General features: G+C 35.6%; 1 protein-coding gene across 3 annotated transcripts in view; it reads left to right on the forward strand.

The window, feature by feature from the left end:
- The window catches only part of NGLY1 (N-glycanase 1), a 56,497-nt gene that overhangs the window by 22,924 nt on the left and 6,680 nt on the right, over positions 1-26,893 (forward strand). For all 3 annotated transcript variants that reach the window (XM_059390828.1, XM_059390831.1, XM_059390829.1), the window contains 7 exons: positions 3,727-3,892; positions 11,672-11,894; positions 14,421-14,542; positions 15,557-15,702; positions 17,948-18,058; positions 19,319-19,483; positions 23,321-23,506. In XM_059390828.1, the coding sequence (XP_059246811.1) occupies positions 3,727-3,892; positions 11,672-11,894; positions 14,421-14,542; positions 15,557-15,702; positions 17,948-18,058; positions 19,319-19,483; positions 23,321-23,506 (1,119 nt within the window). The remainder of the gene's footprint in view (positions 1-3,726; positions 3,893-11,671; positions 11,895-14,420; positions 14,543-15,556; positions 15,703-17,947; positions 18,059-19,318; positions 19,484-23,320; positions 23,507-26,893) is intronic.

A 26,893-nucleotide genomic window follows, 5' to 3' on the forward strand; every position in this document is an offset into this window, starting at 1 on the left:
CTGCAGTAGGCCCCCCTTGGATCATCTGTAACCTCCGTTCTCAAGATTCAGCTAGAGTGATATTCTGAAGATGTAAATCTGATGGTTTTACTCCCTTGCTTAAAAGTCTTTAATAGGTTCCCATTGCAATGGAGGTAGACCAGAAAGATAGCTGCTTATTAACTCCGCATCATGCTCAGCATTCTCTACCATTCCCTCTTGGTTTCCCATGCTCTCAACACCCTGAATTTTCTCTGATCCTACATAATTTCCTGAACATATCCCCACAAACACACTCTCCAGCTACCTATATGCTGTTCCTTCCAATAGGATTCACCTTTTCCCTTTCCTATTAGCTTCTTATCCTTAGTACTCAACTGCAAATATAAAAAATACCATTTTTTCAGGGAGTTCTAGGTTCAGAACCCTGTTGTACAGTGTCACTATCTTCTGTATTTGCTTACTCTTCTTACACCTGTTTTAAATTGACTAACTTACTATTATAGCCCCGGTACCTAGCAAATAATAAAGGCACATTAAATATTTGAGTAAATGAACATTGTTGTACCAGTATTAGTTTCTGTATCAATAGACTACTTTGTGAGGATAATATCCTTGACTGTTTTGGTCTCTATTATTTTTCCAGTATGTAACATATACACACATTTATACACAAATATTTGTTGACTTAATATGGTGGTTTTGTCATTATTTAATACCTTTCCTCTCTCTTAGACAATAAAGTGATGTCTCTTAGACATCCATCCCCAGGACTTTATAAAGTCCTGGATAATAAGAGACTCTTAATGTCACAAAACAAACTGAGGGGGGCCGGGGAGAGGGGGTTAGGGAGAAGGATGGTGGGGTTATGGACATTGGGGAGGGTATGTGCTATGGTGAGTGCTGTGAAGTGTGTAAACCTGGCGATTCACAGACCCGTACCCCTGGGGCTAATAATACATTATATGTTTATTTAAAAATTAAAAAAAAAATGTTTAAGTCCTAGATAATGTCAGGGAGTATTTGATAATGGTTTTTATTTTTTAAATTAATCTGACTCTGCATTTTAATATACATATTTAATCTGTTCATATTTACCATAATTGTTAATATGTTTGAATTTATTTCTGACCTCTTATTTTGTGTTACCTGTGTCCTTGCTTTTGTTTTTTCCTTTTTTCTATCTTTGTTTTATATTGAGAGCAGTTTTCTTCCACTCTTTTCTGTTTAGAAGTTAGAAAGTTAAATATCTTCTTTATTTAGTCCTCTATTATTGCCCTTAAAATTTTTTTTAAGATTTTATTTATTTATTTGACAGAGATCACAAGTAGGCAGAGAGAGAGGAAGGGAAGCAGGCTAGCCTGTCAATGTGGCATCTGCTTCTAGCAACCATGGGTAGAGAGCCCGATGCGGGACTCGATTCTAGGACCCTGAGATCATGACCTGAGCCGAAGACAGAGGCATCAACCCACAGAGCCACCAGGCACCCCTATTGCCCTTAAATTTTTAATACAGATATTTTTTAAATTTTTTTATTTATTTACCAGAGAGAGAGAGATCACAAGAAGGCAGAGAGGCAGGCAGAGAGAGAGGGGGGAAGCAGTGTCCCCACCAGGCAGAGAGCCCGATGCAGGGCTCAATCCCAGGACCCTGAGCTCATGACCTGAGCCAAAGGCAGAAGGCAGAGGCTCAACCCACTGAGCCACCTAGCCACTCCAACTTTTATATTTTTTTAATAACATAACAAGACAGGAACCTCAGAAAGCTTTAACTCTTTCTGCTCCCTTCCCTGATACCTTCTTTATGAGAAAAATTGAGATTTTCCTTTTCAGTTATTATTTATAATCAGAACTTAGGTTTTACTAGTTTATTTTTTTAACTCACTTCTCCCGCTTTTATTTATATCAATTTCTACTCCTGGGTCATCTGTTTATTTACTTTGATTATATTGTATTTTGAGGGGAAAATAACTTCTCTAAGAATTCTTTTAGATAAGATTTGTGAGTGGTACACTTTCTGTACTGCTACATATCAGAAAACGTATTTATTCTGCCCTCCTGTGTGATTAGCTTGGCTGGGTAGGAATCCTATATTCCCAGTCATTTTCCCTCAGATTTTCAAAGAATTTGCTTCATTGTTTCCAATGATATTATCAGATTCATAAAAGGCTTTGGGATTTTGTTTTTCTACTTAACTGTTATGAAATGTCACTACTATATGCTTTGTTTTATTCTTCCATTCATACTGGCTTTTCAGGTCTCAGAAATTGGTTTCCACTGTTTCTTTGAGAAGTTTCTCTTTTCTACTGTTTCTTCTCTACTTTCTAGACTTCTGTTAACTGGATTTGGAAACTTGGATTTATCTTCGGCATCTATTTGGGTTTTTTGTGCCACATTTTCAGAAAATGTCTTGGCTCAGTCTTCTAATTGATTACTTTTTAACTATGTTTATTCTACTGTTTGACACAATGTATACTGTATTTCAGTGTTTAAATTTTTAATTTCCAAGATCCATAGTTGTCTTTCTCTGAATACAGTATGCTGTCAAATCTCTGAAGATAGACTTGCTGTTATGACCACAGGGTTAGTTCTTCTGATGTTGATTCTAGTGTATCATTGCAACAGTGTGGATTGTTGCAGATCCAGTGAGTCTGAGAGGTCCTGCTAGCCTGTCAATGTGGCATCTGCTTCTAGCAACCATGGGTAGGGGTAGAACATAACAAGATGGGCTGTACCAGAAGCCGCTGTTCTGAGCTTGGATGTTTCTCTTTCCTTTGGGACTAAGCAGCCTCTCTCACTTCTCAGAAGCATGGTTCTTTGTTGAGAAGGAATGATGGGGTGGGGACAGCGGGGAGATAACTGGCTATTCCTCCTGCAGAGCCCAGCCAGTGTCACTAATGTTTGTTCCAAGGCCCTTTTCTGCTTTGGATCCTGTGGCTCCTCTGTCTTTGGGATTGTTTTGAAAACTTTTTTTTTAGTTTGTGTAACCACTCTTTTGGGGAGTCATATTGCCATGGTTTTTTCCTTTAGACCATTTGTATCTGTTATTCTTAGGAGTTTCTCAAAATTCCTGATCCTTGAAGATCCTTGAAGATCCTTCCTTTACTAATGCCATATGGAGGGGTTTTTTTGTTTTGTTTTGTTTTGTTTTGTTTTAATTATGTTACTTGCGGGGATTTGAACTGGAAGGGCTGTTAAATGTATTGCTCAGAGCACTTTTTTTTTCTTTTTTTAAGATTTATTTAGAGAGAGAACACGCAGGTGCACGTGAGTGGGGGCAGGGGCTGCAGGAGAGGGAGAGAAAAGCCTCATGCAGACTCCCCGCTGAGCATGGAGCCTGACTCAGGGCTCAATTCCAAGGCTCTATGGCCATTACCTGAGCCAAGAAATGACCTGAGCCAAAATCAGGAGTTAGCCACTTAACCGACTGAGCCACCCAGGCACCCCTCAGAGCACTATCTTGATCCAAACTTGTAATCAAGAATCTAGCATACCTCTGTTTAAATATATCCTCAATAATGTATTCCGAGAAAGAGAATAGATAATCTTCGACTGTGACAAAGATATCTCCTAAAGATATACTCCTAGGGTATCTCCTAAAACTAATATTATTTAGGCTTTGAGTATTATATTTTAGTAAATCCATAATTCCACTTTACCTATGAAATCATAGAACCACCATTTTTTATTATATGTTATTTTTGTAGCATACAAAGAAAAGCTAACCAGTATTTTTTTTTTCTATTAGGTTACTACTGATTCAGTCATTCTAAAAGTTCTCCGGTCCAACATTCAGCATGTTCTGGTCTATGAGAACCTTGCTCTCCAGGAGAAAGCACTGGCTTGTATTCCAGTCCAAGAATTAAAAAGGAGATCTCAAGAAAAGTTATCTAGAGCTAGAAAATTGGATAAAGGTAGTAGCTTTATATAACCATTCATTGCTAAATATATATCTGTTGCTAAAGAGAAACACTGAAATGCTGCCTTTTGCTGTATACATCATAAAATTCTAACCTATTTCTGTTCTGATTTTTAAGATGTTTAACAGTGGTAAAGTATTACTGTGTGTACATCATAGACACATCATTAACACATTTTTTTTTTAAACCTCAGTATATGTTTGCAGCTTAATCATTGGTATATGAATTTCTTTAGGTATAATATAATTTAAGTCTGTGGAATATATGATAGTATTATTAGTGAATTTTAATGTGAATTAGAAGCCACATTGAGGATTAATCCATATGATTAGACCATTGATTCATTTCGGCTAATAAAGAGATAGTATTTACGGGTATATGATATTGTTCTTCTCACCTACTGCTGTCTGGGAATAAATTCAGCTCTGCCACTTTTCTGTACATTACGGAGCAAGTAATTTGATCTCTGTGTGTTTCTTTGTTTGAAAATAGGATGATTTTTTTTAAATAAATGAAAATAGTACATATAAATGCCTCAGAACGATACCTACCACATTCATCAACCAATAATATTTGTGTGTTATCATTAATAGTCTTAAGATCTTAGTTGTCAGGTTTTTCCAGTGTTAGCATTTTTACTTTGAGTTTTTATGTGATTAGCTTTTATCTAAGTCATTTCTTAATACTATATTTTCTAGGGGATTATATAATTTCTCTGGGGGTTACCTTAGTTTGCAATATATGTTTTAACTGTGTCTACCTTCAAAAACACTATTCTACTTAATGTATAATGCAGATACCTTTTAACAGAATCATCCCAGTTCTTCCCTCCATACTTATAATATTGTAGTCATATGCTGTAATCACCCAATACATTGCTCTTGTTATGATTTTAAAAAGTTACTTTTTAGGCCAAGAATAAGGAAATAAAAGATTCTCTTTTACCTTCATATATTCCTTTTCTGACACTTCTTTTTCATAGATCCAAATTTCTGATCTATATCATTTTCCCTCTTCCGAAAGAATTTCTTTTAATATTTCTTTCAGAGCAGATCTGCTAGAGATGAATTTCCTAAATTTTTCATTGCCTGAGAAACCCTTAATTTTTTCTTCACTTTTGAAGGAAATATCACTGGGATATAGAATTCTAGGTTGGTGAGGTTTTCTTTCAACAATACTTTAAATGTTTTACCCTCCGGTCCTCTTGTCTCCATTTTTTATGACAAAAAGTCTGTTATAATCCTCATCCTTATTCCTGTCTAGGTAAGGTTTTCCCCATTTCCCCCAGCTCACTCCCATCTCCAGCTTTATTTAAGATTTTCTCTGTTTTTGGTTTTCTACAGTTTGAATATGACATGTCTTGGTGTAGTTTCTTGATTGGTGTTTTCTAAGCATCTGAGGTCTGTGGTTTGGAATCTTACTAATTTTGGAAAATTCGTGGCCATTATTGCTTCAAATATTTCTTTTGTTTCTTTCTCTCTTTTCTTTCTGGTATTCCAAAATGAAGGTATCCTATTTTGCTTTTTTTTTTTTTTTTTTAAAGATTTTATTTATTTATTTATTTGACAGGCAGAGATCACAAGTAGGCAGAGAGGCAGGCAGAGAGAGAGAGAGGGAAGCAGGCTCCCCGCTGAGCAGAGAGCCCGATGCAGGACTCGATCCCAGGACCCGGAGATCATGACCTGAGCCGAAGGCAGAGGCTTATCCCACTGAGCCACCCAGGGGCCCTCCTATTTCACTTTTATCTGTCTCTGCCTCAGTTTCCCACAGTTCTTAGATGTTCTGGTCCATTTTGATATTTTCCTGCGGTTCTTGGATGTTCTGTGCTCTTTTTCCTTTTTTTTTTTTGGTCTTTGATTTTCAGTTCGGGAAGTTTCTGTTAACCTGCCTTCGAGCTCACTGACTCTGTCCTTGGCTGTGTCCCATCTACTGATGAGCCCACGAAAGGCATTCTGTTACAGTGTTTTGGATTTCTATCATTTCCTCTAAATTTTTTTGAAGTTTCTAAACAGACCAAAAAAAAAAAATCTATATACATTATCCATCTGTTTCTACATGTTGTTTACTTTTTTCGTGAGAATACCTAATATCTAGTTGTTTTAAATTCTTTGCTAATTCCAAAATCTGGGTGGTTCTGATACTTGCTTTATCACTTTAGACTGATTTTTCTTGCTTTTTAATACATCTTGTATTTGTTTGTTTTAAGTTAGACATGATGTATTGGGTAGTTGGAGCTGAGGTGAGTAAGCCCTTTATATAAGGTCTTACGTCCATTTAACAAGGAGTTGGGTTATGTTTAATGTTAGCAGTAGGTGTCAGAAACTTCAGACTTCCTCTGGTATTCTTGTCTCCCCTGTTGTTTCCAAAAAACTCCTCCTTAGATATAGTCTGCATCTTTTAGTAGATTCCATCGTTGTTACACCAGAGCATTTTTGGTGTAATGGTAAGGCAAGGGGGAGTAGAAGCCCTCTGTAATCTGATGATTAAATCTCAGTGCTTTAGTGGGCATGTATCCTCAGACCTGTGACCCTGCCAAGTCTTTCTTAACTTTTTCTCCCATAGATGAGATAGGAAGGCTAGATAGAGGTGGCTAGGGTCAGGGAAGTTCCCTTTCCCTACTTCTGCAAAGGCTCTGGTAAAATCTTTTTCCCTGAAGAGTAAGCCTTAATTGTAAAAGAGGCTCTGGGCACACTTTGCAATTCTTTTTTTTTTTTTTTCAAGATTTTATTTATTTATTTGACAGACAGAGATCACAAGTAGGCAGAGGGAGAGGGGGAAGCAGGCTCCCTGCTGAGCAGAGAGCCCAATGCAGGGCTCAATCCCAGGACCCTAAAACCATGACCTCAGCCAAAGGCAGAGGCTTAACCCACTGAGCCACCCATGCACCCCATACTTTGCAATTCTTAATCTTCTCCTCTTCTCAGAGCTATGAGGGGATCTTTTTTGGTTCTTCACCAAGAAAACCTGGTAGAATTGTTGGAAGGAAAGCCCACAAGAGTGTAAGGAACCCCTCCTAAAGATTGTGTTTCTTACTAAAGCTTGTCCATATTCAGACTCCAGCAGTTTGTCAAAATTATCATTTAAGTGTTCCTACCAATTAATGGCTCCAGTGGCTTCTGTTCCATATAGCAGATGGCTGGTTGTGATTCCATATATTTGGCTAAGATTCTCTGTATTTGTCTGTCTCTCCAGATTTCAGGGTGACAGTTTGCCCTGTGAACTCTAAGGAGCTTAAGAAAAGTCAATGATTTTGGTTCGTTCAGTTTTTTGTTGTTGTAATGATGGGAATGACAACTCTAAGCTCTTTACATGTCAGAGCTAAAACCGGAAGTCTCTCTGAGGGATTAACTATGAGTCTCTTTTCCATTTTTTAATCACTCCTCACGTATCTCATTTAGGTATTTTGCTGCCTATTGTATTTTGGTAGTTTTGTTTTTATTATATTATACTATGTCATTTTCTTGTATTTAAAAACCATTCTGGGCCTGAGACTTAATTCAACAACATTGTTGTGAGACCTTCAGACAATTCTTCATATTCTTGAATTAACAGGGTTTTTTTAATAATTTATGAAGTAAGAATGCTTATTAATATGTGATCACAAAGATCCTGTCCACATTAAAGTACTGTGCTCCTTTAGATAATCCTTGACATAAATGCCTGTTTAACAGGTACTTTTACCAGAGCATGTTTTATGTGTGACTCATTTGGCTGAGCCCCACAGAGGAGACACAGCAGTGTCCCTCTCGACATTTGTCTGGCATTTTTTCCCTATAATTATAAAGATAATACATGGCTTTTTTTTGTAGAAAATTTAGAAAATGGGGGTAAGATAAGCCATCCATAATTTCACATCAGAGTGTGACTTATGAGATTTGTCTATATATTCTTTCACACTTAAAATTTAAGAGCACTATAATGGAGCTTTAAGTAGGGAAGAAAGAATGGTAGAATGGTATTGTGAAAATCAGTAGAAGATTGAGGGTTTTTGTTTTTTTTTTTAGGTTATAAAGGATGAGTTGGAATAATAACCTGAGATGCCACAGGAATTACTAAGGCAGAGGTCGGGGTATTGTTCCAAATGTAGTGAACAGCATGTATGGAGGCAGAAGAGTTATATTCTATGTGGGGAACAGTGAGGAATAAAATCTGGCTGTGTATAGTGTAAGGAGTGGGTAAACGAGTAGTGAGAGATCAGGTAGGCTGAGATCGTATTTTGGTTGACATTGAATTTCAGGCAGAGAAATATATACTGAATTTATCAGTATATATAATTTATATATGCTCTTTCCTAAAAGAACTAGAGATAAAATGGAACAAAGAATACTTTCAACAAAGTTTTGAAATAGAAAATAAGGACCAAAGAAATTAGGAGGATGTACATGTCTTAGTGGTAAAGCTAACATTACAATGTTAGTATGATTGAACATGAAGCAAAAAGGTTATGTAGTCTGTTCATTAGCAAGGAGAAAATAAAGCCATTGCTCAGGGAAGTCAAGTATTCTTGATTACTTAATTCAGCTGCATTAACCATTGAAGCTTTAAGCACGTAAGTGACCTCAGAGGTGTGCTTAATTGATCTAGCTATAACTTGTAAGATGAACAAGAATAACAGAGTGCAAGGAGAGAAGAGTGGAAACACAGTAGTAATAGAATTTCCAAAAGAGGAATTAGGGTTAACAGGGTATTGTGACAGCAGGGGAGAAAATGGATGTGAGTTACTGGGGTGATAGAATACATGTTGTTTGCAGTTGCTGAGTACATTTGATGTGACAAGGCATTGTGTATGCTTAAGGAAAATGTTAAGGAGGACGGAACAGTCTTTGAAGGGAAATGCTTTAAAGTACCTGCTGGCCATTATCTGGACCAGGTGAAAATGTAGGCCTGGAGTACACTTTAGGGTGATAGGTAAATCTGTGCAAGTAAAGGAGATTTCCCAGAATGAAAAGACAAGGGGAAAAGGAGAGATTGCAAAGATTCTAGAAAACAGGGCAGTACTAGCCACATATAGGTATTTATATTTAAATTAAGCTTTAAAAAATCAAAAGTCCAGTTCTTTACCTACAGTCAACACATTTTAAGTACACATTAACCACAAGTGACTAGTGGCCTTGCATTTTTAAAAAGATTACTCTGCTTTAGGCACTTAATGGAGAAAAAGGGCGGCAGTGCTGTATTTCTGAAGTTCATTTGGAATCTAATACAAACTTTCATATTATATGAGAAAAGCTAAACTCTCCCTGCCAGTCAGTCCTATACCTCTTCTGTAGGTAACAGCTATTACCGTGTGATATGTTCCTTTTCATACCTTCTCTTATGTATTTACACGCATAGTTACCTGCAAAAATAGTTTCAGTTGTGTGGGTTTACATAAAATTTATCATCCCATGTATCTTCAGTTTCTTGGTGTTTTTCATTTACTAACTTGTCTTAGAAACCTTTTGAACCCTCCATAGTGTTCTATAGTATGCATTTACTAATGTTTATATAGTTCCCTGTTGCTAGACATTGAGACTGTTTACCATTTTTCTCTATTCTGAATGCTCCTGCAGTGAGAATTCTTGCAAAGCATGCCTTGTGGTGTATATGCACAAGTGTTTCTCTGAGATGAATACAGAAGTATCAGGGGTGTGTGACTTAACACTGTAAAGGGTCCTATCAAACAAATTGTCTTTCAGTTTACATCAGAAGTACCGAAAGTACTTATTTCTACTTAATGGAATTATTGGACTTCTTTTATAGACTTTGAACTTTTCTAATGGGTTTGCTAATATTCTTACCAATTTATAGAAATTCTTTATATATTCTGGATACTTTGTTAGATGTATTACATTTTTTTTTCTCCCAGTGTTGTTTTCTGTTTGTTTGTTTTTTTAAGATTTTATTTATTTGACAGAGAGACACGAGAGAGGGAACACAAGCAGGGGGCAGTGGCAGAGGGAGAAGCAGGCTTCTTGCCGAGGAGGGAGCCTGATGCTGAGCTTGATCCCAGGACTCTGGGATCATGACCTGAGCTGAAGGCAGACACCCCTTTCCTGGTGTTCTTTAATTTCATTTAGTGTATCTTTTGAAATTCATAAGCTATAACTTTTAATTTAAGAAAGCTTATTCTTTCCCATTATTGATTTCACAGTCTACATCTTGCTTAAGAAGGCCCTTCCCTACCACAGTCATTAACATATTCTTCTGTGACTTCTGTTAGCTTTCTAGTATTCCTTCTCTCAATATAGAATTGATATATTGTCCCCAAATTATTGAGTGAACAGTCATCTTCTTAGAACTAGTTTGAAAGGCTAACTTTATTAGATAGCATGTATCACTTAGAAATCTTTTAGGAATCAGGGCATCTCGGTGACTCAGTGGGTTAAGCCTCTGTCTTCAGCTGAGGTCATGTTCTCAGGATCCTGGTATCAAGGGCTCTCTGCTTAGCAGGGAGTGTGCTTCCCCCTCTCTCTCTGCCTGCCTCTGTCTACTTGTCATCTCTGTCCTCTCTGTCAAATAAATAAATAAAATCTTTAAAAAAAGAAAAAAAGATCTTTTGGGAATCATTCTTTTGTTTCAGTGATCTGCTTTTTGTTTTTCACCAATATCACAGTATTATAATTATTAAAATTTTGTAATGTGCTTTGACATTACTAAATGAATTTATTATATTCTTAGCCAAATTTTATGAAAATTTATTTTATAAATTTATTTTATAAATTCTTAAATAAATTTTTTATATTTTTAAATAAATTTTTTAAATTAAATACTTTATAAATTATCTTGTAATTGGGTTTACATTAGATTACAGGTTAATTTGTAGAGGAGTAACAACTTTGGAGTATTGTTTTCCCATCCAGGAACATAATATATTTCTAGCTTTTATATTCTCTAGTTTTTTTCCTAATACAGTTTTCTCATTTTGAACGATATCAAACAAATGGAGTATAACTATAGAAATAGAGTATAATGTATCAAACACCTGTGACCAGCATTAAACTTTACTAGATCTTCACATTATGCCATATAGTACCTTCATATGTATGTTTTATGATCACTTCTTAATAATAAAACTTGAAAGAGATGAGGACTCCTGTATGTGTCTCCTATATATTCTTTTCTCCTCTCCTTCTCTTCTTACCCAAGGTACCATAGTCTTGAATGTGGTTAAGAGACATTTTTTATTTTGACAAATAGGTACAATTTTATATAATATAGGCTGTACTTACTTGCCAGGGTTGTTGTATACTGTGTGGACATTGTTGTGCCTCTGGTGATTTATGGTGAATATTCACAGATGGATTATACTGTATAGTTGAAGCACTGCTAGAAAAGCTGATAGGTTGAATTTTTAAGGTGTCTGGAATTCTGTACTTTCTGCTAGTGATTTTGTTATTGTTTCTTGTTTACTTGTATATATACCTGATAACAAGTTGAATGTAGTTCTTTTTAAATGTTTTAAAATTAAACTGATTTCTTAACCTCCCTGTGTTTCAAGATCAACTACACATTGACCACAGTTCCCTGAAAGGTTGCTGTGTTCAGTTCACTTGTTAGTGCATGATGTTGATTAGAGGTTACAGAGTGGTAAATGTCCTGCCCCTGTAAATGTATAGTGTATTTGGTTCACAATATGCTGACAATTCTTTTCTTGCATCATATTTGAGAAAACCTTTTAGATCTTCTTATATTTTCATTTATTTTGGCTCAGTATTCGAGAATAAAGTATGTATGTGTGTTTTTAGTTTTTATCAGCTTTAGATCTTACTTGGCTCTGTTTTAACTTCTCAGGTACTAATGTAAGTGATGAGGATTTTCTTCTGCTGGAGCTTTTACACTGGTTTAAGGAAGAATTTTTTCAATGGATCAATGACATTTTGTGCAGCAAATGTGGAGGCCAGACTAAGTCTAGAGGTGAATCACTATTCCCCAATGATGATGAGATGAAGTGGGGTGCAAACAGAGTAGAAGATCATTACTGCAGTGCATGCCAGTTCAGCAATCGATTCCCAAGGTGGGTGTCCACGGGACAGTAAAGTTAGATTCCATTATTCTTTAATGGAATGGTTAGAAAAGAATTTTTGTTGAATGAACTCTTCAATTATTAGAAATACATTCCTCTAGGGCAGAGGTCAGCAAGCTGTGGCTGACAGGTTAAACCCAGCCCACATCCTATTTTTATAAATAAAGTTTTATTGAAACACATTTATGCTGATTTATGTATTTATGATCTATAACTCTTTACATTCCAGTGACAGGGTTGAATACTGGCAGCAGAGGCCATATGGCCTGCAAAGTCTAAAGTAATTACTGCCTTTTTATAGGAAATGTATGTTTATTCTTGCTCTGGAATATAAATTGAGTATAGTCTTAGCACTTCTAATGTAACTTTTGCATTAATCTTTATTTATATAACTTCAACTTTCTGATAATTTTAATAATGATTGATAGCACATAAAAATAACACTAGCAACATTAATAATAATACTGATAAATTGTGACACTAAAGACAATGCTGTACTTAAAATAATCATCAGATGGTAATGTGGAAGGTAGAAGTATAATACCATCTTGCTGTTTTCTTTTTAACAACAGAATTTTGTTTTAATCAGGTGCCTCCCCTGCTCAACCTAACATATCCTCATTACCTAAATTTTAAACTAAAGAAGTTTGAACTTTTCAGTTAACTTTTTTCATCCTTTAATTCACAAGCCTCTTACCAGTATTTTTTTAAATTGACAATACTCAAAAATGTTGATTGTATCACTGGTCAGGGAAAGATACTAAGTATTTGAAATCCCTGTTTTTGGAGCTTAAGGACTCAGTTGTATCCTAACTAGGAACCAGCCCTGTGGAATATACAGAATCTAGTATCTGTGAATGACATAAAATTAATTCAGGTTATTTCTTCAGTCAGCATACATTTGCACAGGTACTTTGCAAAGATTGGAAGGTAAAAAATAATAATTAAATCTCTTTCCTCATAAACTTTTCTAGGCCGTTAGATATAAACTGATAATGATATAAGAATCATACAGTGTATGTTCTTTTTGGTGAGTGTGGTCTGGTTTCTTTTACTCAGCATAATAATTTTGAGATTCATCCATGTTATCCTTACATATCCCTGTAGAGGGGCACAGGCTAACAAAAATATTTACTGTTTTCCTTTCTACTTGTTTGCTTGTTAACTGTTAATTTGTTGACGTTAATTTGTTTAACTATGTATAGAGTTGGGATGATGAACGCTATTAATTCTAGGCTAAGCTGATCATTCAACTGATACAAGTAGTATATAGAAGAGGCATAGGATACTCTAATTCTGTGGTTATTACTTCTTCATATAAATTTACATCTTTTTTCAATTACTTAACTACTTAATTTTAAATTCATTTAATTTAGCTAGTTTAAACAGCAGCGTCTACGTAAGACAAACTTGTCATGGTCGAGCCAGTTTATTCACGTAATGGCTTCCTTCCACAAGCTCACGGCCAGCATCTCTACTCAGCTAGGGACCATTTCTTGTTTAGTTTTATCAACCAAGATCCTTCTCAACACAGTATGCAAAGTTTGGTGTTCTCCAATTTATGATAATTTGATAATTGGAGTACCTTTTTAAAACATCTTTCAAAAAACAACTTCCAAATTAGCAAGCACCTTTAAGGAGTTAAGAAGGGGGGGGGGAATCAATCAAAAATATCATTAGAGGGATGCCTAGGTGGCTCAGTTGGTTTAGAGGGATGCCTGGTGGCTCAGTTGGTTTAAGTGTCTGCCTTTGGCTCAAGTCATGATCCCAGAGTCCTGGGATCACGTCCTGAACTGAGTTCCTTCCTTAGCAGGGAGCCTGCTTCTCCCTCTGCCTGCTGCTCCCCCTGCTTGTGTGCTCGCTCGCTTGCTTTCTCTCTCTCTGACAAATAAAGTCAAAAAAAAAAAAATCATTAGACAGAAAAGTAGTACTTTAAGTAGAATTGAGTTCAACTTCATTTTTAAAATTTTTATTGTTGTTTACCTTTTACATGCATGAGCTAATTATATCACTTATTAGAATAATATCAATGCTTTAAGCAGATTTTCTAGAGAATCTCTTCCTATCCAAATCTAATCTGCCCTTCAAGGCCCAGTTTAAATACAAGCTGTCCTCCCAACCACTCTCACATAAGACTCAATCCGACCTAATATATGGTTTTGTCACATTCTGCCATGTATTAGTTTTTGTGTTAATTTCTTCTTCCTCTAAGGCCTGTAAACTCCTTGAAGGCTGTACCACTGTTTAATCATTTTCATTAAAGCTTCTATTAACATAATTAACAAAAGTAACAAAAAAGCTTCTGTTAACAATAATCATATATTCTTGGCTCTATAATCACTGTCTAAGAATGTGAAATGAAACTAATACAATATTGTATTTCAAATATATTTCAATTAAAATAATTTTTAAAAATATAAAATAAATATTATTGTTTAGCACAGAGGTAATAAAAAATGTTTAAAATTCTTGATGTTGTTAATGAATCAAAGCTTTTTTATGATTATTTTAAAACAGATATAATAACCCTGAGAAACTTTTGGAAACAAGATGTGGACGGTGTGGCGAGTGGGCCAATTGTTTTACACTGTGCTGCCGAGCCTTAGGGTTTGAAGCTCGCTATGTTTGGGATTACACAGGTACAAAACGTGGTGTGAGCAGAGCAATAGGGCTGTGCAGACTTCAAGATTGGGTTTATAGTCTGGGCTCATCATTTTCTATCTGTTACTCTCTGGCCTTGTCATTCTGAGTTTCCATTTGCCTTCTGTAAAATAAGAATATCAACCTCGAGTTTTTTGTGGGGAATCTCAAGATTTTTGTAGTCCACTTACATTTTGCTGGGCACTTTAAACGTGACAATATAAACATTCTTTTATAAACAGTTTACCATGACACTTTAAATAATGCTTTTTCTGTATGAATAATAACATGTAATATGCTCTAGAAATCTTTGTTTTGATAGCAATTAGTGTAAAAGGTGTAGTAATCTTAAATCTCAGTATACAAAAAAAGGTAATAAAAACCATGTGAAATTTTTATTGTCCTTCTTTAGAAATGACTGTTCTCATCTACATATTTAAAAGTTGTTTCCCTTGTCAGAATTTTACTTGTGTTTCTGTTGTTTTTTAGGATAAAAGGAAACCTTCACTTAAGAATTACTGTTCTCTTACAATCAAATATAGAACATCAGTAACCAGAGATCCTTTGTTAGACCTCCTACTGGTTTGGGTCTTACAGGGCAAAAGAGACTGCAGTTTCAAAAGTGTCATTAGCTCCTTCATATTAGCAAAGACTGAGCCTGATATTTTTGATGCCATTGTTCAATATATTCACCTTTTTAGAGTTAGAGCTCACATTATTTTTAATTAAGCTTAAAACTGACCGCATTAAAGGACATAGTCCAAAAACATTTTTAAGGATTTCAAAGAGACAAAAAAATTTAAACAAATATGCTAAGAGTCCTGTGTGCCACAAAATGCTCAGACCTAATAACTAAAATTTAGACCCTTACAAATTCTTCTGTGATCCTTTAGAGTTTGTGGATAGTTGTTGGAAATCATTCTGGTTTTATAAACTTAACTTTCATTTCCTTCCTTTCTTTCTTTCTTTCTTTCTTTTTTTTTCTTTCTGTTGCTCTCTTGTCTCTTGAGTAGACCATGTCTGGACAGAAGTCTATTCTCCTTCTCAGCAGCGGTGGCTGCACTGTGACGCCTGTGAAGATGTCTGTGATAAGCCACTCCTTTATGAAATTGGGTGGGGCAAGAAGCTTTCCTATGTCATTGCATTTTCTAAGGATGAGGTAAGGCATAAGCACAAAAATTATATTCTGAGAATGAAATATTTCTTTTGTTGGACAGCCTTTGAAGGTATAATTGACATATAAGAACCAGCTTATATTGAAAATAAGTAATTTAATAAATTTTGTCATTTGTATACACCCATGAAATTACCTTTATAGTCAAGATAGTGAATTTACAGGGCGCCTGGGTGGCTCAGTGGGTTAGGCCTCTGCCTTCAGCTCAGGTCATGATCTCAGGGTCCTGGGATCAGCTCCCTGCTTAGCAGGGAACCTGCTTCCCCCTCTCTCTCTGCCTGCCTCTCTGCTTACTTGTGATCTCTCTCTCTGTGTCAAATAAATAAAATCTTTGGAAAAAAAAAAAAAAAAGCTAGGGAACTTGCTCACTATCCCTGTTAAGTTTCCGTATCTCCTTTTTTATCCCTCCTTCTTACCCCTCTCTAGGCAACCATGCGTCTGCTTTCTTTCACTATATAGGAATCTGCATTTCCAGAGTTTTATATACAATGGAATCATACAGTGTATGTTCTTTTTGGTGAGCATGGTCTGGTTTCTTTTACTCAGCATAATTTTGAGATTCATCCATGTTATCCTTACATATCAATAATTTATTATTTGGGGGCACCTGGGTGGTTCAGTCAGTTAAGCCTCTGCTTTTGAGTCAAGTCATAATCTCAGGGTCCTGGGATAGAGCCCCGTGTCCAGCTCCCTGCTCAGTGGAGAGCCGGCTTCTCCCCTTCTCGCTCCCCTTCACCTCCCTAACTCATGTTCTCTCTTGCTCACTCCACTCCCTGTCTCTCAAAAAGAATTTTAAAAGTCATTAAAAAATTGTTTTTATTACTGAATATTCCATTGTATGCATGCATCATAGTTTGTTTATCCATTCACCTCTTGATGGGCATTTGGGTAATTTCCAGTTTTTTACTATTTCTATTTCAAATAAAGTTGCTGTAAACACTTATGCACAAGTCTTTATAAAGCCATATGCTGTCTTTTCTCTTTGGTAAATGCCTAGAAGTAGAATGACTGGATCATATGGTAGGTGTATGTTTAACTTTTTAAGAAACTGCTAAACTTAAAAAAGAAAGAAAGGAATGAAGGAAGGAGGAAAAAGAAACTGCTAAACTCTTTTCCAAAGTCACATGCCATATCATATTCTCACCAGCAGGATGTGAGAGTTCCCAGTTTCTCTATATGCTTGCTAACTTCTATATCCTTAGTATGGTCATCTGGTTTTGGTTTTTTTTTTGTTGTTGTTGTTGTTTTAATTTTAGCCTTCTTAATAGATGTGAGGTGGTAATCTCATTGTGGTTTTCATCTGCATTTCCCTAATGACATAATACTGAGTATCTTCTTATGTGCTAATTTGCCATGTATAGTCTTCTTTGCCCATTTTTAAAAAATTGGATTGTTCATTTCCTTATTGTTGAATTTTGAGAATTCTTCATATATTCTGCATACAAGTCATTTTCCAGATAGATGCTTTGCAAAGATTTTCTCCTTGTTATTGGTGTGTCTTTTCATTCTGTCTATACTATTGAAGAGACATAATTAATAACAGCCAGTTAATCAATTTGTTCTTTCAGGGATTGTGCTTTTTTTCTTTTAAATGGGGTATAACAGACATATAGTTGCATTTGTACAACATAATGATTCAGTATTCATATAGACGGTGAAATGATGGGTTGTGCTTTTTGATGTATCTAAGAAATTTTTGCATAGCCCAAGCCACAATGATTTTATCCTGTGTCTTCTTTTGAAAGTTTTATATTTTCAGTTTTACATTTGGGTCTGTCATTTATTTTGAGTTAATTTTTGTATATAGTCCACTGTGTGGGTTGAAATTCATTGTTTCCCCTTAGAATAACAAGTTGCCCTAGCATCATTTGTTGAAAATGTTCTCTTTTTTCCATTAAATTTTCTTTGTACCTTTGTCACAAACTAGTTCTTTAATGTAAATTTAATACAATAAAAATGAAACAAGGTTTTATTTGTCTAATTTTATGAAATCAACTTTGTAAATAAGTTTTAAAAAACTAAATGTTCTGGAAATCTCATTTTATCACAGGCTTTCCTGAAAGTGTACCTCTTAGAAAAATAAATAAAAAGCATGTATTTTTTTAATAGGTTTTAAAATTTAAACAAAGGATAGCATTTTTAAAAACTAAGAATTATATACATTCTTGGTAGTTAGCAAATTAAGGTTCATGGTTGTATTCTTGTTAAATACTGTATTCTGTAATTTGAGGTGGTTGATGTCACTTGGCGATATTCTTGTAAACATGATGAGGTAATCTCCAGAAGAACTGAGGTTAAAGAAGAATTACTTCGAGAAACTATTAATGGACTTAATAAACAGGTATGAGCACTTGGCATTTTTGAGAGGACATTTAAAGTTTTTATAGAATCAGGAATGGCCAGTTTTTAACCCATTGAAACTCTGAGAGTAGCAGCATTATTTTGCAAGCAAAAATATTCTAATATGTTAAATGGTTTATTGTTCATTGAAAACTTTGAGGTCTTGTTTTAAATATCATGGCTTTTTTGTGTATTCAGTTATCATAACATCTCTTACCAAAGTTTAGTGAAACAAAATTTCAGTGTATATAATACTAGACATAAAAAGTATGTTTTTATTTTTCAAAGAAATTGTGTCTTAAATATAATTATAACATTTCTCCAAGAATGGAAATTTTTGAAAGAAGGCACAGGAAATTGTTAACAGTGACTCTTCTGGAAAAAGGCACTAGAGGTTAAAAAAGGAAGATTCAGATTTTATTTAATATCCCTTTGGTAGTATTGAAATTTTTTACTATTATACATGTGTGGGGTTTTTTATGATTTAAAAGCCAAACCACTAATTTTGCTTCTGGCAAGCAGTTAGGATAGGGCAGATCCCCTTAACTCAGTGATTGAGTTTCAAGGTGAAGTGTCTTTGGGTCTGTTTGTAATTTCACCTTCTAATGTACGGCCCTTGAGCCTCTCACCTTGAAAGGCTTTGAACTCCAACTGATTTAGTCCACCATACTGTGATAATGTAAAAATTTGCTGTGTTTTTCAGCACGTAAAATATCGTTTCATGGTTGCTTTCTCACCCTCTTTGGCTCAGACCAGTTAATAATTGGCAAATGCCTGGAAGGGAAGGAAGTGGAGTATGTTCAGTTGACCACAATTCATTTCTTTCTTTGGGATCTTAGCTTGTTTAGCTCTGGTTACCTTGGTAGCTTTCTGTTGTATTTAAACAGGTGTTTGTACATGTGTGCCTGCATATAATGTTTTGTCCAGCTTTTGCTACCTTTCCTTGGTAGGATAGTTGGTCTGACACAGCTAGTCTGTCATAGCTGGAAGCAGAAGTTGCTACCTCCATTTTAAAATCTAGGACAATAAAGGTCATAAAGAGTTGGCTATGGATGTCCAGTTATTTCTTTACACAAAATTTGTAAAATTATTTTAAGTTTTCCACATTGTCTTACATTCCAAATAACTACATGTGAACAAAAAGTTGGTTATGTCTTTCAAGATCCCATTAAAATACAAATGTTTTATGTATATTCTTACTTAGAGGCAGACCTCTACATTTCTCTAATCTTAATGACTTCTTTTAAAATATGAATTACAGAGGCAAATATCTCTGTCAGAAAACAGAAGAAAAGAACTTCTCCAGAGGATTATTGTGGAGCTTGTTGAATTTATATCTCCCAAAACCCCTAAACCTGGAGAACTTGGTGGAAGAATATCTGGGTCAGTGGCTTGGAGAGTAGCCCGTGATGAAATGGGTCTAGAGGTATTTAATTCTAATCTTCTCTATTGCTTCCAGTACTATGCTCTTTGCTTATAGAAAAATGCACTGAGCATGACCTTTTTTTTTTTTTTTTAAAGATTTTATTTATTCATTTGGTAGAGCACAAGCAAGGGGAGCTGCAGGCAGAGGGAGAGGGAGAAGCAGGCTCTCTGCTGAGCAGGGAGCCTAAGCAGGGCTCTATCCCAGGACCCTGGGATCATGACCTGAACCAAAGGCAGACATTTAACCTGCTGAGCCACCCAGGTGCCCCAGGCCACGACCTTCCAATGAACTTTTAGAGTAATTATTGAACAACACAAACATTTGAAAGAACCAGTAATTGATTGGCATAGTATATCCACATGCAGTAGTTATCAAGGCATTTTTTTTTTAGCAAGGCATTTTAAAATAACATTTTTCTATGTTAGTTTTCAGTAGAGTGTAACTGTTACTGATGTAACGTACAGAAAAATTCACAAATTATAAATGTAGAGCTTACCAGATTTTCACATTGAACACCCACATAACCACCAACCAGCCTGGGGAATAGACCACCAGAATCCAAGGAATAACCATCCGTTCCCTCCAGTCACTTCTGCCACCACTAAGAATAACCATGGTTATTATGGTTATTATGGTTTCTAACATAATAGATTAGTATTGCCTGTTATTGTGCTTTATGTAACTGGAATTGTACCATACATACTCATATGAATACTTTTTTTCTCAACATTATTTTATGAAATTCAAACTTGATGCTGCAGTTTTTTTTTTACTGCTTTTTTATGGCACGTTTATTCTCATTGCTCTGTAATATTCCATTGTATAAATGTAATTTATCCATGCCACCTTTGGTGGATATTTGGGCTGTTTCTGGGTTTTGACTGTTAAAAATCGTACTGCTGTAGACGATTTATACACATTTTACGTGAATGTATTTATCCATTTGAGTTAGGTGTGTACCTAGGAGTGGAATTGCTAGGTAGGTATCTGAGTAGGAGCTAGGAGTGTGTTCAGCCTTGGTGGATACTGCCAAGCAGCTTTCCCCAGCAGTTTTGCCAGTTTACACTCTCACCAGCAGTGTATGAGAATTTTCCACATCTTTACCTGTAGTTGGTATTGTCTTTTTCATTTTAGCAGCCCTGGTAGTATGTAGTAGTAGTATATTATGATATTACTTTGCATTTTGGTGATGACTAATGAAGTTGAATGCCTGTTCTTTAAATTTTGGATCTCCTCTTTTGGGAAATGCCTGTTCAAGTTTTTCAAAATAAGATTTTATACATTTTAGAGAAACTTGTTTACCTGTTTTCATGTATATATATACATACACATATAGTACGTGAGAAAAATAATAAACCTGGGTAATTCAGTGGATTAAAGTGTTTATTTCTTGTATACTTATTATATACATCTCATATTAGCTAGAAATTATCATCTCTGGTGTGATTATTATTGTCAAATTTATATTAAGACATTATGTCTTGATTAATGACCCAAAATTAAATAATGAACAGAGGAAATATGCCTATATTAGGGGCTAGGTGAAAAACAATGTGCTCTGTAATGGATATTAAGGAAGTACAGTAGACCTATCCCTTGCCCTTAGGGAATTCAGAGTCGATCACTACTGAGTATTTTATATAAATGTCTAAGAAGATATGTAATGAAAAATGCTTAGATGGAAAATAACCCTTCACTGTATCATATCAGAATTCCAAATAAATTAGAGTTTTATATCTGCTTTTTCTGAATTTGCCATTGTTGCCGCTCATTTCTCCAATAAAAAAATATGTCCAAAATGGGTGAATTATCCCCAGTAAACTTTATGTTTGCTTTTTAATTTATTTCATCATCTTTAAGAGACAGTTGAAAGTGTTGGTTCAGCCACAGAATTACAAGATCTAAATTCAACAGATAATTCAAATCACTGCTGATGCAGTGCAAGTTACAAGTTTAAATCTAAATGAAGCCAGTTTAAAAGAGCTAATTTAATTCACAGCTGTGTTCAGTTTAAATAAAGCATCGATATTAGGTCTTCATTCTTTTTTCTTTTTATGGACGGATATGCTTCCTCTTGTATGGCATGTAAGTTGATTAAACTTTAAAAATATGAATTGGGTCATATGCCCAGATTGTCTTCCCTTTTGAAATTTCTTTTTAAATTTACCAGTTACTGGAGATCATTACAGACATGGATTTAAAAAATCATTTTCCTCTTTAGAAGTAGATATTTATTTTAAAAGTAAATTGAAAGGCAGCTATGCTCACCACTATACCACCAACACTTTAAAAGTAAATTGAATAATGAAAAATGTTAGTCTTAAAAAATGATGAAACTGTACCTTGAAATCATTTGGAAAAAGAAGGAAACGGTGATATTATTTCTGGAGAGAAAAGTTTTATCTTAATCTTAGATTTAAAAGATTTTATGAGGGCTACCTGGCAGGCTGTGTCAGTTGAGCATCCAACTCTTGATTTCTGTTCAGGCCAGGATATCAAGCTCCACATCAGGCTCTGCCTCAGTGCAGAGTGTGTTTGTCCCTCTCCCTCTGCTCCTCCCACCACCTACTTGCTCTCTCTAATAAAAAAATAAAATCGGGGCGCCTGGGTGGCTCAGTGGGTTAAAGCCTCTGCCTTTTGCTCAGGTCATGATTCCAGGGTCCTGGGATCGAGCCCCACATCAGGCTCTCTGCTCAGCAGGGAGCCTGCTTCCTCCTCTCTCTCTGCCTGCCTCTCTGCCTACTTGTGATCTCTGTCTGTCAAATAAACAAAATCTTTTAAAAAAATAAAATCTTTTAAAAAACAGAAGATTTTGTGAAATATTAATGTTATTCTTACTCCAGATTATTCAGTTGCATATATGATTATGTTCAGTAGCATAAATATTTGTATTTTCCCTTTGGTAATTAATTATCCTTTTTAATGAATAGATAATGCTACTTTTAAACTTTATTTCCATTTGGTTTATGTTAGTACCCTAAAATACGTTTATTAAGGTTTTATTTATTTATCTGACAGAAAGATAGCACAAGTAGGCAGAGTGGCAGACAGAGGGAGAGGGAGAAGCAGGCTCTCCACCAAGAAGGGAGCCCGATGCGGGACTTGATCCCACATTGGGATCATGACCTGAGCCAAAGGCAGCCATCCAACTGACTGAGCCACCCAGGTGCCCCAGTACCCTAAAATATGTTTGATAAAGAGGAAAAGAACTGGGAAGTTTTGTTACACACTTGGTCATTCATGATTATAAATCATTTTCTAAAAATAAGCTGCTTTTTTTCTTTACCTGTTTGACAGTAATATCACAGTTTCCACTAGGGAAATATCTTTTTCATACATTTAATGTTACTATTTTAATAATGCTGACAGTGATGTATATATACACACACACACTTCTTTTGTTTCTAAGATGTTTTATATTCTGCTTTTGAATATAAAAGCATTTGAAGTTTTCTTGTACATTTGAAGCTTTCTTATTGTTTAATACCTAGCACCCAATGTTGCTTTAAGTTGAGGCCAGAAGGATGAGAAAGAACCAAGTATATGGAGAGTAGAAAGAAGAATATGTGTCAGGGATCTGAGCTGGAAGTACCTGGATGGACCTTTTTGAGGAGCTATTGGAAGAGTAACTTGAGATTGATTGGAGAAGTAAGTAGGGAATAGATCATTTAGAGTCCTAGTATAAAGGTTTGGAGTTTAAGTACAGTAGAAGTTGTAGGAGTGAGTTAAGCAAGAAGGTGACATATCCTAATTTACCCCAATTTCTAGGAAATCACGTTCATTACTATGTGGAGTCTTCCATTATTTTGAAAAGTAATTCTGCTTTCTTTTTTTAAGAGAAAAGAAACCCTGTTCATTCCCTCTGAAAATGAGAAGATTTCGAAACAATTCCACCTTTGTTATAATATTGTGAAAGATTGTTATGTCCGAGTTTCAAATAATAATCAAACCATTTCCGGATGGGAGCATGGTGTGTGGAAAATGGAATCCATATTCAGAAAAGTTGAAACAGACTGGAACATGGTAATTTCATGCATGAGATTGTTTAAAAACTTTGTCATTGTTTAAACAAATGTAGACTGTTTCAGTGAAAACTGTGTATGTAAAGTGAAAACTGATCTATCAAAAAAACTGTGTATGTAAAGTGAAAACTGACATATGAAAATTTTAATAATACTCAAACCTGTAAAAGAAAATCCTCCCAACGTTTAATTAAAAGTCCCTAAGAAATTTGTGCATTTGTATCAAGGAAGTATCCATTTTCATTAAAGAGGCTGAAATTAATTCATTCATGGGGAAAAATAAATGTATGGCCAACTCATGACTAATTTTTGCATGAGTGTATAAAATATAGTGTTATTTAATTCCTTGATAGGTGCTTATTGATTACCTACTAAAGCAGGCTACTGGGGACTCTAACATTTAATCTGAAGTCCCAAGAGTTAACCATTTAACACACTTTCATGTAATAAGAATGCAGATGATTGAGCAGCAATATTGGTTATTTCTTCTCCATGCCCTAAAAAATAAAGGTATAGATGCTAGGACTAGTAGTTTACTTATATCAACCTGCATTGTCGTCACAGACTATCTGTTACAAGTAGAAGCCTTGCCTTTAAACTGCCCTCCCCTTAGATAGACACCAAAAATGAACACAAAATTACGCATATGACCTCAGTACATCAAACCATATTATTGATAGATTTTTCATAGGAGTTCATCAACCTAAAGGGAGCTTTTAAAGTTGACTGCCCAAGATTTTTGAGTTGGAAGGGAAGTTTCTCATTTGTAAGACACATTGGCTAGATTTAAAAAGTGAGTCATGGTTTAACAGCTGCTAGCGTTTATGCTTATCACTGTTCTAGGCATTGAATACAGAAGACATACAGAGATAGGATCCCTGCCTTTTTTTCCAGTCATGTTTTTGTTCTAAAATTTACCTTGGTGCTTATATTGGTGATCTTTTTGTATTAAACTAAGAATAGTTTACAACATTATTATAATTGTAGGTTTAGGAATTTTCTTCTTGAGTTGAAGACCATAAAAAATAGAAGAAGATCAAATTGAAAATTTTAAGATGTCTGTATCTGTAATTGACAATATAGTTGATGAGAGCGGATGAACTTCTCAGGAAGACTATCCTTATCCCAAAGATTGTTCTGAACAGAAAGCTGGATAGGATAGACATGTTATGTATCCAAGGACTAAGCTACCCTTCTGAAACTAATGAAAGAGTATGCCCTTCTCCCTCACCAGCAGCGTTAATGGAGAAAGTTAATGGAGAAAATAATGACTTTGTGCAGAAAATTTGGTGTGATGAGAAACAGGTCGATTCTATGTAATATTTCTTCTGTCTTACTCATTTGTTCATCAGCAAACATTTATTGAATGAATGCCTGTTAATATCAGGCATTGTCTCAGCTACATGGGTAAAAAGATAAAGATACAGTGTCTACCCTCACAGTCTAACAGGGGAAGCCGAAGCATAAACAGCCATCTTACCCATGATGCAGAATGCTATAATAAGGATATCAACACATTGCTATGGAAACACCGAGGAGGGAGTAATTAGCTCTGGCTGTGGGAGTTGGGGAAAGCTCCACAGAGCAAGCGACATTTGAGCTGGACGCTGAAGGATGAGTAGGTGTTCATGAAGCAAGGGAACAGCAGGGGAAAGGCATGGAGTACAGGGCATGTTTTGGAGTTCTCTAAATAGACCATTGTAGCCAGAGGGTGTATTTATAAGTAAGATTTAAATATTGTAAATGAGATGTGGAGGCCATTAAATAAAAAACAGACTCCCACTCAATTAAAGCTTATGCCTTGATGTACCTATACAGAGGATATCACTTTTAAAACTCGCGTGAATCTGTTTCAAGTTATAATATGAAGAAAATATGAAAATGTTCATTACACTTCCAGAGTCTGATAACTTAGAAGTAATATATTGCCATTGAAACACTGAATTTTCTACCTAAGCCAGTATTTTTAGTTTTGTATTAGCATGTTCCCAATTAGAGATTCTCTAGCTCCACTAAATAGAAGAAGCCTATTTCCCACCACACCTTTCCTCAGTAACCTCCAGCATGGAATCCTTACAGATAATAAGCAGCTTGCCCTCAGATATTTAGAACAGATTCTTACTGTCTCAGAGTTAGCCTCCCAGGAATGTGGAGACTCATAAGTGTTACTATTTGGCAGATACACAGTTCAGTGATGTCTAATTTGGAAGGAGTATAAAAAGCTGAATCAAAAAGACCACTATATCTTTTAGGAGGCAAGTGATAACACCTTGATAAAGGTGTTAATAGGTTCCTAATTAGTCTTCCGGGATCTCACAGTTGTTTTCCATGCTGTTAAGCCAGAAAAGCATTTCCCAAACCCCAGTCATTACTGAGTGCTCGTAGAGTAAGAAAGAGCTCAAGTCTCTTCTGAGCCTGGCCTCTGCTTTCTTCTCTGGCCTTGCCTTGCACCATGCTATCCCTTTGCTCTGCGATGCAGTTGGACTGCCCTTCTGCCTTCTGCACAGAGCCCTTTTACTTTCTTTTGTGTTAGATTCACTTATTCCTTTGTTTGGAACTGAGTGTAAGCCTCACTCCCTGTAGTCCCAGCTAACTGGATCCATTTCCCCCTTTATTTATTCACTGTTCATGTACCTCTCCTTCATGACATTTATTTAACAAATTTGTATAATAGATTATTTGTCTCTGTCCTACCAGAATTGTAAACATTCTCAAAGAAAAGGCTTTGTCTTTTTCTACTCACTTGTACTTTCAGTATGCATATATCTAGCATAGTGCCTGATAAATGTTTAGTAAAGATTAGTGAATGTAAGAAAAATGTTTGAATGCATATGGCATAAATTCTATACCACCCTCAGACTCTGTAAGACTGTGTAGACTGTCAAAGATGCTCTGTCTTCATTCAGACGATCCCTTGGCATGTTCTTAAGTACTTTGCATTTTTGTAAAGTATCATCTTTGTCACTAGAGTCACTTTAGCACTTTTTGGTGCATGGCATTATGTCAAGAATTGATTCATTTAGTCATTCAGTAAACGTGCATTTTCAGACATTGTGTTTGGCACTTAGATTGTAATGATAAATTAGGAGTCAAGCCTCAAGGTGAGCACAGACTAATGAAGGAGAAAGACATGTGGGCCAGTTGTTTAGATTAGTGAGATAAGTCCTAGAAGAATATGGGTTTGTTTGTGACTCTAAGGGAAAGAAGACAGAAGGAAGAGCCACTGTGCCTTCTTGAGTCAGAGATGATGACCTTGCAGAGGAAGTAATACCTGAGTAGGCTTTTGGAGAAGGAGGCAAAGGCAGAGTTTCTCAGTGTAGAGAGAGGATATAGAGATGTAGCATGTGCAAAAGCACTGGGGTGAGAAACACCTGGTATATTCAGGGAA

The sequence above is a fragment of the Mustela nigripes genome, chromosome 2, assembly GCF_022355385.1.
Source record: "Mustela nigripes isolate SB6536 chromosome 2, MUSNIG.SB6536, whole genome shotgun sequence".
Classification (NCBI taxonomy): Eukaryota; Metazoa; Chordata; class Mammalia; order Carnivora; family Mustelidae; genus Mustela; species Mustela nigripes.